General features: G+C 38.9%; 1 protein-coding gene across 4 annotated transcripts in view; it reads left to right on the plus strand.

Annotated features, from left to right (window-relative positions):
• ZDHHC20 (zinc finger DHHC-type palmitoyltransferase 20) overlaps positions 1–16,826 on the plus strand; it is a 72,002-nt gene that overhangs the window by 50,457 nt on the left and 4,719 nt on the right. For 2 of the 4 annotated variants that reach the window (XM_061171175.1, XM_061171172.1), the window contains exons 8-12: positions 6,225–6,357; positions 9,367–9,493; positions 13,570–13,659; positions 15,057–15,172; positions 16,560–16,637. In XM_061171175.1, the coding sequence (XP_061027158.1) occupies positions 6,225–6,357; positions 9,367–9,493; positions 13,570–13,659; positions 15,057–15,172; positions 16,560–16,597 (504 nt within the window). In that variant the 3' untranslated portion in view covers positions 16,598–16,637. Of the gene's footprint in view, positions 1–6,224; positions 6,358–9,366; positions 9,494–13,569; positions 13,660–14,663; positions 14,709–15,056; positions 15,173–16,559; positions 16,638–16,826 lie in introns of those variants that run through there. The other 2 variants (XM_061171174.1, XM_061171173.1) reach the window with 2 other exon arrangements.

The following is a 16,826-nucleotide window of genomic DNA, read 5'->3' on the forward strand; positions in this document are numbered from 1 at the left end:
CTGGCGTTCCAGTGGTTAAGACTCCACGCTTCCAATGCAGGGGGTGTGGGTTCGATCCCTGGTCAGGGAACCAAGATCCCACATGCCACACGGCACAGGGGAAAAAAAAAAAAAAAAACAAAACATTTATGCACCCAACGAAGGAGCACCTAAATATATAAAGCAGATATTAACAGAAGTAAAGGGAGAAATAAGACAGCAAGACAATAATAGTAAGGGACTTTAATACCCCACTTTCATCAATGGATGAATCATCTAGACAGAAATGAAATAAAGAAACATTGGACTTAAATGACACTTTAGTCCAAATGGACTTAACAAATTTATACAGAACACTTCATCCAAAAGCAACAGGATACACATTTTTCTCAAGTGCATATGGAACGTCCTCCATGATAGGTTACGTGTTAGGTCACAAAACAAGTCTTGCCAATTTAGGAATATTGAAATCATAGCAAGCATCTTTTCTAAGTACAGTGATATGAAACTAGAAATCAATTCCAAGAAAAAAAACGAAAATTCACAAATATGTTTAAACATGCAACTGAACAACCAATGGATGAAAGAAGGAATCAAAAAATATCTTGAGACAAATGAAAATGGAAATACAACATAACAAAACGTATGGGATGCAGCAGAAGCAGTTCTAAGAGGGACGTTCATAGAGATAAACCTGTGTTAAGAAGTAAGAAAGATCTCAAGTAACCTAACTTTACACTTCAAGGAACTAGAAAAAGAACAAAGCCTGAAGTTAGGGACTTCCCTGGTGGTCCAGTGGTTAAGACTCCGTGCTTCCACTGCAGGCGGCTTGAGTTCGATCCCTGACTGGGGAACTAAGATCCCACATGCCGTGCAGGGCGGCCAAAAATAAAATTTAAAAAAAAGCCCTAAAAGGAAGGAAATAAAGATCAGAGTGAAAATAAATGGAACAGAAACTAAAAAGATAGTAGAAAAGATGAGTGAAACTAAGAGCTGTTTTTTTGGTTTTTTGTTATGTTTATTTCTGGCTGAGTTGGGTCTTTGTTGCTGCACGCGGGCTTTCTCTAGTGGTGGTGAACAGGGGCTACTCCTTGTAGTGCACAGGCTTCTCATTGTGGTGGCTTCTCTTGTGTGGAGCACAGGCTCTAGGTGTGCGGGCTTCAGTAGTTGTGGCACACGGACTTCAGTAGTTGTGGCACGCGGGCTCAGTAGTTGTGGCACGCGGGCTCAGTAGTTGTGGCTCGCGGGCTCAGTAGTTGTGGCTCGTGGGCTCTAGAGCATAGGCTCAGTAGTTGCAGCGCACGGGCTTAGTTGCTCCACGGTAAGTGGGATCTTCACGGACCAGGGATCGAACTCATGTCCCCTGCATTGGCAGGCAGACTCTTAACCATTGTGCCACCAGGGAAGTCCTCCTCTTTCATTTCTGATTTTGAGTCCTCTCTTTTTTTCTTGGTGAGACAAGGGAAAGGCCTGTCTATTCTGTTTATCTTTACAAGAACCCAGCTCTTAGGGCTTCCCTGGTGGTGCAACTAGAGAACCTAGAGAAAGCCCATGCACAGCAACGAAGATCCAACACGGCCAAAAATAAATATTTAAAATAAAAAAAAAAAGGGAGACATTACAACTGATAAATACAAAGGATCAAAGAGATTTCTATGAACAATTATATGCCAAATAATTGGATAACCTAGAAAAAATGGATAAATTCCTAGAAACATATAACCTACCAAGACTGAATCATGAAGAAATAGAAAATCTGAACAGACTGATTAATAGTAAGGAGATTGAATAAGTAATCAAAAACCTCCCAACAAACAAAAGTCCCAGACCAGGTGGCCTCACAGGTGAAGAGTTAACATCTGTCCTTCTCAGACTTCCCAAAAATGGAAGAGGGAACACTTCCAGACTCATTTTATGAGGTCAGTGTCACCCCAATAGTAAAACCAGACAAGGTCACCACAAGAAAATTAAAGGCCAGTATCCCTGATGAACATAGATTTAAAAATGCTCAACAAAATACTAGCAAACCAAATTCAACAATACATTAAAAGGACCATACACTATGATCAAGTGGGATTTATTCCAGGGATGCAAGGATGGTTCAACATCTGCATATCAGTCAACATGATACACCACATTAACAGAATGAAGGATAAAAATTACATGATCATCTCAGTAGATGCAGAAAAAGCATTTGTCAAAATTCAGCATCCATTTATGATAAAAACTGCCAACAAAATGGGTATAGAGGGAACGCACCTCAGCCTAATAAAGGCCATATATTGACAAGCCTACAGCTAACATCATACTCAGTGGTGAAAAGCTGAAAGCTTTTCCTCTAATATCAGGAACAAGACAAGGTTGCCTATTCTCACCACTTTTATTCAACATAGTATAGAAAGTCTTAGCCAGCCAGGACAGTTAGGCAAGTAAAAGAAATAAAATGCATCCAGATAGGAAAGGAAGAAGTTAAACTGTCTCTATTTTCAAGTGACATATTAGAAAATCATAGAGTCTACAAAAAAACTGTCAGAACTAATAAATTCAGTGAAGTTGCAGGTTACAAAATCAATATACAAAAATCTGTTGCATCTCTATACACTAATAACAAAGTGTCAGAAAGGGAAGTTAAGAAAACAGTCCTATTTACAATTGCATCAAAAAGAATAAAATACCTAGGAATAACTCTAAACAAGGATATGAAAGATCTCTACACTGGAGAGTATGAGACATTGATGACAGCAAATGAAGAAGACACAAAGAAATGGAAAAATAATCTGTGATTATGGGTTGGAAGAATTCATATTGTTTAAAATGTCCATACTACCCAAAGCAATCTACGGAGTCAATGCAATCCCCATCAAAATTCCAATGCCATTTTTCACAGAAATAGAACAATCCTAAAATGTGTATAGAACCACAAAAGAGCCAAATAACCAAAACAGTCTTGAAGAAAAAGAACAAAGCTAGAGACATCTCACTTCCTGATTTCAAATTATATTACACATCTGTGGTAATCAAAACAGTATGTTATTGGCATAAAAACAGACACATAGATCAGTGGAATAGAATAAGAGAGCACAGAAATCAACCCATGCACATACAGTCAGTTAATTTATGACAAGGAGCCAAGAAGATACAATGGGGAAAGGACAGTCTCTTCAGTAAATGGTGTTGGGAAACCTGGGCAGCCACATGCAAAAGAATGAAACTGAACCTCAGTCCTACATCACAGGCAAAAATCAGTTCCAAATGGATTAAAGACTTGAACATGAGACCTGAAATCATAAATCTCCTAGAAGAAAATACAGGTGGTAAGCTCCTTGACTTCAGCCTGGGCAATGATTTTTTGGATTTGACATCAAATGCAAAAGCCACAAAAGCAAAACTAAACAAGTGGGACCATGTCACACTAGAAGCTTCTGCACAGAAAAGGAAATCATTAACAAAATGAAAAGGCAGCCTACTGAATGGAAGAAAATATTTGCAAATTATGTATCTGATAAGGAGTAATATTCAAAATATATAAAGAACTCATACAACTTAATAGCAAAAACAAAACAATCAGATTAAAAAATGGTCAGAAGATCTGAATAGACATTTTTCCAATGAAGACATGCAGATGGCCAACAGACACATGAAAAGATGCTCAACGTCACTGATCATCAGGGAAATGCAAATCAAAACCACAGCAAGATACCACCTCACACCTTTTAGAATGGCTATTATCAAAAAGACAAGAAATAACAAGTTTTGGCAAGGATGTGGAGAAAAGGGAGCCCTTGTGTGCTGTTGGTGGGAGTGTAAATTAGCGTGGCCATTATGGAGAATGGTACGGAGAGTCCTCAAAAAATTAAAATTAGAACTATTATACAATCCAGAAATTCCACTGCTGGGAGTATATCCAAAGGAAAGGAAAACACTAACTCAAAAAGATATCTGCATCCCTGTGTTCATTGCAGCATTGTTTATAACAGCCAAGACATGAAAACACTCTTAAGTTTACATTGGTGGATGAAGAAATTGTGGTATAAATATGCAACGGAATTTATACCGTTGCATAAATGGTATAAATTCTGCCATAGAACAAGAAGGAAATGTTGCCGTTTTTGACAACTCAGATGGACCTTGAGGGCATTATAATAAGGGAATAAAGTCAGACAGAGAAAGACAAATACCATATTATCTAACTTTTATGTGGAATAAAAAAAAAACCCCATAGATACAAAGAACATTTTGGTGGTTGTCAGAGGTGTGGGGTGGGGGATGGGTGAAGTGGGAGAAGGTGGCAGAATAAGCCTGGGGCTGTAATGTACAACATGGTGACTATGGCTAATAAGTATATTTGAAAGTGTCTAAGAGTTAGGTCTTGAAAGATCTCCTCACAAGAAAAAAGTTTTTGTGACTCTGTGTGGTGATGGATGTGAACTAGACTTATTGTGGTGATCATTTTGCCATATAGACATATATGGAATCATTATGTTGAACTCGTGAAACTAAAATAACATTATATGTCAATTACATCTGAATTTTTTTTAAGAGTGATCGTGGTAGGCCTCAGTAAGAAGGTAAAGCTGAGCGAAGACTTGACGGGACTTAGTGGATACCTGAGAGAAGAGTCTTTCAAACAGAGGAGACATCTGACCTTTAGAGTAAAGGCCCAGAAGGAGCGGCACCATGCCAGGCAGCTGGCAAGGCTGGAGTAGATGAGCAGGGGAACAGGGGGTCCAGGAGGCGGCCGGGGATGCAGGGTCTTTACGGGCGTTGCAAGGGCCGTGGAATGGGGAGCAGGGGGTAGCGCCATCGGCCTTATAAAGGGTCCCTCTGGCTGCTGTGTGGAAAGTAGACTGGAGGGGAGGAGATGGCACCCCTTGGAAGGCTACTGCAGTACCAGTGAGGCAGGTGAGAAATTATTAGATCTAGTTTTTAGAAACTAGTCATCAGAAGTTTTTAAAAACCTGTTTGCTAAAAAAATCAATTTTATGCTTTCCTAGATACAAATCTCTGTTTTAAAAACTTTGTGGAAAGGTGTGTAAAGTGTACCCTAAACGTGCTTGGAGGGCAGAATGTTCTTGTCTTTCGTGGTTTTTGAGAAAACGTTGTTGATGATCTTTAGAGAGCCACGTCTTAGTGGTCCTTCCAAACGTGAAAGGTTTATGACAATAGTGCGCAGGATAATTTTGTATAAAAAGTGGTTTCTTAATGCGTTGTCTCTATTTGTACAAGCTTTGCCGCAGGAAATCTACAGAGAGTTGTCCAAAGGTAAAATACATCATTGCCATGACAGTCTTGCCATCTTTTTTGTGACATTGATAGTGAGTATGTATAGTACTCATTTGTTTCACAAGATGGGGAGATAGAAGAATCACTTGATGTATTTAAAAGGTATTGCGGTTACTCTGGAAGAGAAGAGGAGAAGATAGATATCAGAATCACCTAATGCTAAAAACCTTCCTCTTAGCCTGTAAACAGTGTTTAAATCAAGCAGGAGCAGCTCTTGTTCTGTGAGGCTGTGGTTGGCTGTGCGGCTTTGTCGTGAGAGCGAATGCTTAAAGGCTTCCTTCTAATTCTCTTGCTAGAGACTGACTTCTTCTGGGTTAACACTTTGCTTCTGTTGAAATGAATCTAGCCATTAGAATGGGTAACAGAAGCTGTTTTTGTTCACTAATGCCTTGTGGCAAATTGACATACCAAAATCGGTAATTACCAAAACAGGCTCTGTAGGAAAGGAGCAAGGATTAAAAAGGTAGGAATGAAAGCAGCTGAAGGGATGGCTGTGTGCAATGGTGTTCCGAAGATAGAGACTAGGGAAGTCCAAAAATAAATTTTTCACAATTAGTTTCTGGTTATATAATTAAAACAAGCAAATAGTAGCGTAGATGGAGAAAACCCTCGTGTATCCTGGATGCTGGAGAAAGCTTGAATATATGTATAGAGTACAAAAGAAAAACGCTGGGTAAAAACGTCCATCTTTTTATTTTATTACTGAAACTATTGCTAAAATTTAAGAGCGGTTTTTAAAGTGACTCTTTCTGACATGTTATGTAAGCAAGCCCCTCTGATAATACCAGTTCTCTGCTTTGGGAAATGTTGCTTTTGGATATATTATCTAATTTATTTTATTACTTCTCATATCTGGCAATTTTTTGGCGAATTCAACAATCTTCAGGAAGAACCAAATTTGTAAGAGTATATTTTGGAGGTTGACTATTCTGAAAAGGAAGTCTTCTTTTTTCTTTCCTCAGAATGAACTCTCAGATACACGTGCAAAATTCCACATACTTTTTCTTTTCTTTGTGTCGACGATGTTCTTCATCAGTGTGTTGTCACTTCTCAGCTACCACTGCTGGCTAGTTGGAAAAAACAGAACAACCATAGGTAAGTAGGTTAAAATAAAGCATAATTATTTAGGAAAATGGCCACAAATGAACATGAAGTCTAGAGAAGGACAAAAGATGATAAAGATAAAATAATTCTGTATTAAAATTAACTTGGACTGGATAGGAACAATGGCTGTTTAATAAATGTAAAGGTTCATAATTTTGTGACGGTTGAGGAAGTAAGATTGACTTTTATATATTTTTTCAGTAATGTGTTGTATATAAAAGTAGAGAACTGACTATATTTTATAAATTTTAATAAAAGCTGTTTCCTGCCTTTGTTGTATCACTAATGTTAGCACTTACGTCCCGTTTTTGCTCATTTTTTTAAAATGAAAATATTGGGGAAGAATTCAGTAAGGTATTCCAATAATTGGACACACGCTTCTTAAACAGCAGTGGTGTGGCATTGCTCAGACTAAACCATTGGCATGTAAGCAGCAACACCAGCCATAACTGGAATATTGAGGTATTGGCTAACGAAACAGGGATCTGCCACAGTGTTTCGAAAGAAAGTTAAACACTCGCTGCTGTCTAAAGGAGAGGTGGACGTATTTTAACATAGAAAGATGCAGACATTGCAGGGAGATCCTTAGGTACTCTGACACGTGGACCCCTTTCATCTCGTGTCTTGTGGAGTCCTGTAAGACGTGACGGGCCTCCAGGGCAAAGGGTTCGGTGCCCCGCCTTTCCCAGCTTACGCCGCTGTTGCCTCCTCCAGTTCCCACGCCTGCATCCCTTTTCCGTGTGACTAAGCTTCCTTATGTCAATTAATTTATCATCGTCACAGAATATCCTGTCATCTCTTCACCTTTAACCCGAGGTCACAGAAGGCAGCCCACATGCAAAGCCTAGCTCTTCAGACCTCCCAAGCAGCTGGACACTGAGAGATTTCACACAGAAAAGGAGATTTCTTCTTTTCAAAACTGATGACTCTGGTGGCCCTCTTTTCCCACCTGGCGTCATTCGGTAGGAGCTCAGTGGTGGCTGACTGCTTCCGGGGGCCGCGAGCATTTAATTGGCCGCGGTTCCCACCCTGCTTCACTTGTTTCCCGCCCAAACCCTCTAGGTGTCTGAGAGGTGCGTGCTTGCTTCCTGGGAAACACATTGTTCTCTTAAAAACAACCTTTTTCAAACGTTTTGACCAGTGACTGCAGTAAGAAATGCATCATTTTATATCACTACCTAGTGCATGCACACACATTTATAAAATTATGTAATTAGAATAAGCAAAATCTTCGTAAAACATCATTAATGTCTACTATGTCCAATGTACTCTAATATTTTCTGTTCTAGTTCTTTAAAAAGAAATGCTGGTTTCAAAGCACTGAATTGATTTTACAGCCTATTAAGATGTTTAAACCCACACTTTGAAAAACCTTCCCCTAACACACCACTCCCCGCACACCCTGGTGTTACCCAGCTCCGCACTGCTGCTTCCAGATGTCCTTTGGGGCATCACTTGTACCTTCCTCATAGCTGTCACCTGCCTACCTTGAATCATTTCTCATGTTACAGAGTTTCTATCAATACATTCAAACTGCTGCTGTCACCCCAGACAGGCTGGTTGGTCTCTTTGATCCTGATAGCCTGTCATTCCTGTACCCAAACACTGAACCTTTCATCGCTTGAAACTGAAGAGGCCTCACGTTTTCACCTTGAAGTTTCCATTCTCTGACCACAGTCTTTATCCGTCCAGCCCTCCAATTCCGTGCTCCAGTGCGCGCCCTTTTTAGCTTAATTACTGAGTCCTCCACACTCCACCACTTTTCTCCCACGTTTCTTTCCCTCTGGTTTCGTCTCTCACCCTTTTCCATTCTAGATCCTATAATAAATGCCCTCAAGCTCCCAGCAGCACCCTCGCATTACACATGCCCCTAGGTGCCTCTTCTCCCATAACGCCTTTGCCAGTCCCTGACCCAGGTTATTCCAGCGATGCGTCCTTCTCCCAGTGCGATGGGACTGGAGAGAGCTGGTGAAGACCGTCTCACTCCCACAGAGGTGGTCACAACTACAGATTCAAAGTCTCAGACCTCACTTAGGCCCTCAGCTCTATTTGGCAGTAATGTCACGTGTTTCTGATCAGGTTTGCCACCTTATTACCCACAATAGGTATTCCAGACTTTCATCATTCTCCCTAATTTCCTTACCTATTTTGTGAACGCTTCATAGAAAAATTAGAAGTCGCCACAAGTAAATTCTTATCGTCTCACCTTTATAACCTCACACAACATTTCTACTTTCAAACCCATCACTGTCGCCCTCTTTCTAATTTCTACGGACACGATGTCTTTTCTGGTATCTATGGTTAATCTTTAGAACTTTTCTAAAGGCCATCCCATTTCTTCTAGAACTTTCTTCCATCAGTTTTTACTTCACTTTTCTGTGTCATCAACCTTTCCCAATCCGTCTCTCCCTGGCTCCTTCTTATCCATAGCTTATAAAACATTCTGAAATGCATTCTATCTTTAAACAGAGATCCTAGGCTCTGGCCGCCATCAGCTTCCTCACTTGTTATTATTCATAGCTCAGGATCGAGCTCAGGCGTTACCTCCTGCATGTTTCACCTTCCTTGGCCACCACCCCCAACACTCGCATGTATCTCTATCACACTGTCATTCTGATAGGCTTTTGTTAGACTGTGGGTTCTTTGGTCAGAATTTCATCTACTTTACCTTGGGATCCCAAAACCTGGTGCTTTGCCATGAGGCACGTAGTAGGAAATTGATAAATAATGAATGAATGAAGTTGCAAGAGATAGAATATCTTTAAAAAAAAAAAAAAGAAAAAGGCTAAGGTGTATTGAACATTCTTCAGTCGATTTTCCTTAATATCACATAATTATTTTGACATTTTCATTTTATAAGGGTGATGAAATATTCAAGAGGTTATATTTTTTCCCAAAAAAGTTTAAAAAAAAAAAAGGAAAAAAAATTGGTACTTTCCTTCCCTCCTGTAATTTTCGAATAGGTTAACTCTTCTTTTTTGTAATATATATCTGTAACAGAATCATTCCGTGCACCCACATTTTCATATGGACCTGATGGAAACGGTTTCTCGCTTGGATGCAGTAAAAATTGGAGACAAGTCTTTGGCGATGAAAAGAAATATTGGCTACTTCCAATATTTTCAAGGTAGTTTATAAAATGCACGTCTCAGAAATTATGAAACCTGTGACAGTCTCTGTCTCTCTGATTAAATGATTCAGAGAATATAGTATATTATGACATTATGAGCCTTAAGAATGAAAACTCAGAATATCTTGATTACATGAAATATTTTATTTTTCATGTTTTTTATAAGGGTGAAGGAGAGTTTGGGCATATATTTGAATGAGAAAAAAAGATGATTCATAGAAAATAAGAATCACTCTTTTTCTTTCAAAATGAAAATAAGTTTGTGAAGTAAAGAATCATAAGAATTTATATTTATTAGCCATATCTTCAAAGATTTCCAGTACAGGTTATGTATTCTGTTGTGTCTTAAATCAAAGGAGACCCAACACAGAATGCAGTTTTTACCTGCATTTAAATTTAAATGAGAATATATACTCAAGATGATTCATAATTTCCTTTTCTCCCAAATTCTTAGCCATCCTAGGCCATCTATATACCAAAAGTCATTATAGAGAAGGAAAAAGTATTTGAAATTCAAGTACCATATTTGTAAGTGTTGTGGGTTTTTTTCCTTTTTTCCCTTAACAAGGAACTGTATTGCTTGTTATTTTGTCTGAAAATGACATATTTGCATTCTTTCTTTTTTTTTTTTTTTTTTTTTTGCCACGCCACATGGGATCTTAGTTCCCTGACCAGAGCTTGAACCCAGGCCCCAGCAGTGAAAGTTCAGAGTCCTAACCACTGGACGGCCAGGGAATTCCCAATTGCCTTCATTTTTGAAAGACATTTTGCTTGGTATAGAATTGTAGATGCTGCTTGCATTTTTTCTGATGAGAAGTTTGTGGATAGTATGTTTATTACTATTTGTGTAATATGACATTTTTCTCTGGCTGCTTTTAAGATTTTGTTTATCACTAGTTTCTTGCAATTTGATTATGACATGCCTGGTGTCGTTTTCTTCATGATTCTCGTGCTTAGGATTGTTGAGCTTCTTGGATCTGTAATTTTTAAACTTTCATCAGATTTGGAAAGTACTTTTAACCACACTGTCTCTTCAAGTATTTCTTCTGTCGCCTCCCTCCCCTTGTCCCTGCAGGGACCCCAGCTACATGTCTGTGGCTCCTCGGGAGGCTCCACCACGGCTCACTGGTGGCTGCTCACTTTCTGTTCAGTCTTTTTCCTGAGTTTCATCTTCAAGTGCGCCAGTCTCTTCTGTGCGCTTTATCTGTTGTCTCTTATATTCAGGTGTTTCCACTCCGACTGGTTGGAACATAGACTATTATTTTTTAAGGTTATTTTCTCTAAACAGAAATTTCAATGTTGGCAGTTGGGTTTTTTGTCTTTGTTTTTTCTTTCCCCCTCTTTAAAGATGTTGTTCCATTATCATCTGGCTTGTGTTGTTTGTGTCAATAAATCAGCCTCTCTCTTATCTTTATTCCACTGTTTGTACAGGCACACCTCGGAGATTATTGCAGGTTTGGTTCCAGACCACCGCAGTAAAGCAAATATCATAGTAAAGTGAATCATACGAATTTTTTGGTTTCCCAGTGCATATAACAGTCTATAACCATAGACTGTTAAGTGTTCAATAGCATTATGTCTAAAAAAAAAAAAAACAATGTACATACCTTGATTTAAAAATACTTTATTGCTAAAAACTGCTAATCGTTATCTGAGCCTTCAGCAAGTCATAATCTTTTTGCTGGTGGAGGGTTTGAAATATTGTGAGAATTGCCAATATGTGGCCCAGAGACGCAAAGTGAGCAAATGCCGTTGGAAAAATGGCACCGATAGACTTGCTCAATGTAGGGTTGCCTCAAACCTTTAATTTCTAAAAATCACAGTATCTGCAAAGCACAGTAAAATGAAACACAATAGAACGAGGTATGCTTGTAAATTACTATGTCTTTTTTCCCCTGTGGCTACTTTTAAGATTTTATCTTTATCACTGGTTTTAAGTAGTCTGATGATGATGTTCCTTAGTATGGTTTGCCTTGTGTTTATCCTCTTTGGAGTTCATTAGGCTTCTTGGATCTATGAATTTGTAGTTTTCATCAAATCTGAATTATTTATTCATTTATTTATTTATTTGGCTGTGTTGGGTCTTCGTTGCTGTGCGCAGGCTTTCTCTAGTTGCAGCGAGCAGGGGCTACTCTTTGTTGCTGTGTGCGGGCTTCTCATTTAGTGGCTTCTGTTTGTTGCGGAGCACAGGCTCTAGGCACACGGGCTCAGTAGTTGTGGCTCGCAGGCTCCAGAGCGCAGGCTCAGTAGTTGTGGCGCCCGGGCTTAGTTGCTCCATGGCATGTGGGATCTTCCCGGACCAGGGCTCGAACCTGTGTCCCCTGCATTGGCAGGAGGATTCTTAACCACTGTGCCACCAGGGAAGTCCAATCTGAATAATTTTGAAATAATTTTCAATTGTTTTTTTCTGCCTGCTTCCCTCTTCCTGTGCCCTTCCCCCCTAGCTTTTCAGGTTCTCTTAAATATATGTCGTGACCCACCGGTCATTGCTGTTGTCCCTCCCTTCTCCCCCTCCATCTTTTTTCTCTCTTTGCTTCAAATTGGATCATTTCTATTGTTATGTCTGTGAGTTCACTTATCTTTTCTTCTGTAATGTCTACTGTTAAGCTCATCCAGTGAATTTCTTATTTCAGATATTATATTTTTCAGCTCCAGAAGTTCAATTTGGTTCTTTTTTAATATTTTACATTTCTTTTTTCTTTATATCCACTTTTTCCAGTTAATTCATGGACATATTTATAATCACTGTTTTAACGTCTTTGTTTCAAGTGGTCATCGTCATTTCTAAATCTTTTCTATTGACTTTTTTTTCTCTCAGTTGTGATCACATTTTACTGCTTTTTATGCTAGTAATTTTTGATTGGATGGTGGACATTTTGAATTCTGAATGTTTAAATTTTGTCTCCCTTTAAAGAATGTTGAATTTTGTTTTGGCAGACTTCTGTTTCAGCTTAGTCCTCCTGACGCTTGTTTAAACCTTTGTTTGGTTGGGTGTAAAGTAGCATTTTCTCTAGGGCAAGTTTAATCCTACAGCAAAGGTGAGAGCCTGCTGCGGTCTCTGCCATATCCACATGTTCAGTGAGGTCTCTCTGCTCTGGCAGGTCGAATGCAAATGGCTTTCAGTGCTGTGCAGGCTCTGAATTGTTCAGCTTACACTCCCCAGTTGTTCTTTTCCCAGATTCACATGTGTGGCTTAGTATTCATCAGAAGACTCAAGTAAAACCCTGTGCAGATTTCTGTAGCCCTTTCTCTGCACATATCCCTCTTCCTCAGCTCTGTCCGATAGAAGGAAGCCTCCTCATCTTCTCGAAACTCCCATCTCTGTCACCTTAATTCAGTGAGACCACCTTGCTCTGCACATCCCCCTGTTGGTGCTCAAGTTCTGGCAGAAGCTGCAACTCCTTGGTTGGTTTCTCTTCTTTCAGACACCACAGTTCTGTGCTGCCTGTTTTGAAAAGAGTTGTTGTATATACTGTTCAACAGGAGGTCAAATGTACCGGTTAATCCATCTTGGCTGGAAGTGGAATTCCCTGCGGTACACAGTTTTGATGTTTTTAGAATGTGGAAGGCATAGCTGTACTTTTTTTTAAGTTGTGAACTTCTTGAAGGCAGACATTTTCTTTTCTTTTGTTCAGTGGTATATCCCTAGCACTTCAAATGGTACTCGGAACATCCAGTATATTTTCGCTTAATGAATGTTGTTGAATAAATAAATATGTGGAACTTACATCTTGAATTTCAGTTTGAGCGTTTATGATATCTTAAATGATTGTGATAAGCAGGTCAGTTAACCAAATATTTGAATATGTATGTTTATCATAACTTTAATAGACATGATCATTTTAATAGTCATGGAAGATACTGTTTTTAACTATATGTAAATTATAAAAGAAAAAGACTTATTTCCTCAGTGGAGTCTAATAACCCTCTAAATTAGAAATCTTAGAAATCATTCTCTGAAATGACAAGTTGTGATAATTTTATACCATGCCTCTGGAAAATAGGTGTTAAATTTGACCACTTTGATTTAACTGAACATGATTAAATTATTACTGATATTTTTCATTATGCAGTCAGGGTGATGGCTGCAGTTTTCCAACTCGTCTTGTGGGGACGGATCCAGAACAAGCTTCTGTTTCAAACCACAGTGAAAATACCAGAAGGTGTGCTTCTTGTCATTAAGTTTTTCAGAATTCATTATAGAGCAAACTGTGTGTGTGTGTGTGTGTGTGTGTGTGTGTGTGTGTTATACATAGTTAAATACAGTAGTAATGTAGCAAGCCAGCATAGATAAAGAGAAATTCTATTCAGTTTTTTTAACTGAGGGTTAAAATGTGGATATAGCTGATATGCTCAGGATAACCATATTTTTTATCATTCAAACCAGAACACTTTTGAGAGTAAGAAAGTGAACGCTTGCTGTTAGTAGTTGAAGCAGGACAGTCTCATGTCACTGGACGCGTCTGGCAGGGTAGGAAGCACGGCTACCCTACCTGTGCTGCGTCTTCCTAGAAACGAAGACTCTTTCAAGATTTGATTATGTTGGTTTATATCAGTTATATTTTCAAAGAAGTTAGTCATTGTACTATTGACCATTTTATTTTGATAAACAGATTTTAACTGCAGCGTGAAAATAATATTAATGAGGATTCAAAAATACAAATACAAAATTTTTCTTCTTCATCTTAGAGGATATTTTCTCAGAGTTTGTATGGCGAGCACACTGATTCATAAATTCAGAGAAATAGTTCATTTTTAATGAAATTTTAAAGGAGATAGAGATGCTTCTGTCAAATTGAAACACTTGAAACTTACTCCAGAAATAAGTTGTGGGGGAGGAGGGATTATAAATTCCAAGCTAGCGGATTAATTTTGGAAGAACATAGGCCTTAGAACCTAGGACCTCAGAGCTCGAAGAAGTTACTTAAACTGTCTGAGCCTCAGCTGCCAGCTCTATGAGAGGAGGATTTGTACTCCCTTCGGGGGTTATTGTGAAGATTGCGATGGTGTGTAGAAAGCACCCAGCACAGCGTCTGCCCATAGTGGGTCCCCAACAATACTAGTTCCCTTTTCCTCCTCCTTTTTTTCCTCCATTCCCTCCCTCCCTGGATCTCTTAGCTAGAAAACTAAGTCTACGCTAAATCACTAAATCATTTTTTCCCCTTAGATCTATACTGCAGAGGTAGAAAGCAGAAAACTTGGGAAATGACAGGTAATCTTTTTGTCCTGGCCACAGACATAGATCCTCACCTGTCCTTGTGCTACCTTATGGCTCTTGATTAACATGTTAAAAATGTTTCAGATTGGCCTCTGAAGCTGTTTTTCTTTTATCTAATTGTTTTCATTGGCAGTGCTGAGTACAGATTCTTGGGTCTAGGAGCCATTTAATGCGGGGGGTTGGGGGCACATTTTCTCTTGAAGATGGAGTCTTTTCAGAGTGGTGAGATCTCATGAGTTGCCCTCACATATTTAGGAGAAGGAATACTAATTTGCTGCTTATTAACTAAGTATCATTAATTGAGCGTTAGACTATTTACTAAATTATTTGCTCCTCTTTCAGTATTGGCTCAAATCCACCCTTTCCTATCAAACCGCTTAGTGAATCAAAAAACCGCTTGTTGGACAGTGAACCTCAGTGGCTAGAGAATGGATCTGAAGAAGGTGTCGTCAGATCAGGTAATGCTCGTCATCTGAAAACATTGCTTTGTCTGGTTAAAATGAAAATCACCAGATTTAATAAATGTGGAAAAATTAAAATACATTATGTGCTATTTTAAAATACTAAAATATTTGAAACTTTTTAATGAAATATCTTATACGTGGGCCGTTAGTGTTTACTGGTAGCTTTCACGGAGGCAAAGGTTGAGTGAGGAAGTGTAGTGGCTGCTGCTGTGTTTTTTCTGTTCATAATTTTGTTTTTCCTTGTTGTTACCCAGCCATGTATTTTGTCACCTCAGATGTAGAAAATTCTTTTGGCATAATATTCTGGATAATGCTTAAGCAAGGTTATTCTTTGGGGTCATAGCTTTTGCTTATTTGAAAATAATTTTGAAATGCCTTGTACTCTTTGGCTGTCTTGTCTTAGTATAAAAAGAGTGCACTGAATGTATTTGAACCATGATGACTCTTAATCATTTCATGAATTGTGGTACATTATACAACAGTTTATAAGATAGAAGTGGGCCTTTGAATCAGGCCTCGGTTTATAATATAGTCTGGCCACTCACTAGCATTATAGCTTAAAACATATCTGTGGTTCTTAATAATACTAGTAATAACATTCTTCTTGCACTGTAGGAAGATGGTTTGGTACTAACTCTAGGAAACACCCTAAAACTTGAAAGCTTGCTGTCACAATTTCTGATTTGCTGTTATTGTCATTTTGGCTTTCAGCAGCATTTAAATTCTCTTAAATTAGTTTCACTAAGACCTTCATTCAGGGGACTTCCCTGGTGGCCCAGGGGTTAGGAATCCGCCTGCCAATGCAGGGGACACGGGTTCGAGCCCTGGTCCAGGAGGATCCCACATGCCGTGGAGCAACTGAGCCCATGTGCTGCAGCTGCTGGGCCTGTGCTCTGGAGCCCGCGAGCCACAACTACTGAGCCCGTGTGCCACAACTACTGAAGCCCACGTGCCTGGAGCCCATGCTCCGCAACAAGAGAGGCCACTGCAGTGAGAAGCCCGTGCACCACAACAAAGACCCAACACAGCCAAAAATAAATAAATAAAGTAAAATAAATTTTTTTAAAAAGACCTTCATTCAGGTCATTAGACCCTCAGTATAAAATCAAGGGAAAAATCCATTTGTGGACTTGAAATTATTGCTCCTGAACATCTTTAGAGCCAATGGACGTTTTTACAAAGATAAGCATAAAACCAGACTTTCAGATTTTAGCACTGCTTTCCTTCCTTCTGGGTTCTAACAGAAGGCAAATGGTTGGCACCAGAAGCCTATTTAGTGCTTACATAATACTTGCTTTTACTGTAATCATCAATTTTACCATTTAGCCAGAAACTTAATATTTCTTTTTTTGTCATGTCATATATAATTATGTGCTTACAGGGACAAATAACCATGTAACAGTGGCAATAGAAAATTGAGTACCACTTGTTCATAACTAACCAGTTGAATAAGAGCAAGGTAAGACAGTATAAAGGTAATTTCTCCAAAAATTAGTTTATTTGCATGTCATAATCTCAAAACAATTTGCAATTCAGTCTTTTTTACTCTTTCCATTATATCAGCAAAATCAGGTCGTTCAGGAGAGATTGGAAGGTAACATCTGCCTAACTCCCATTTTTCTTACCACTCCTAGCATGATCTTACTGG

This window comes from Eubalaena glacialis, chromosome 16 (assembly GCF_028564815.1).
Source record: "Eubalaena glacialis isolate mEubGla1 chromosome 16, mEubGla1.1.hap2.+ XY, whole genome shotgun sequence".
Classification (NCBI taxonomy): Eukaryota; Metazoa; Chordata; class Mammalia; order Artiodactyla; family Balaenidae; genus Eubalaena; species Eubalaena glacialis.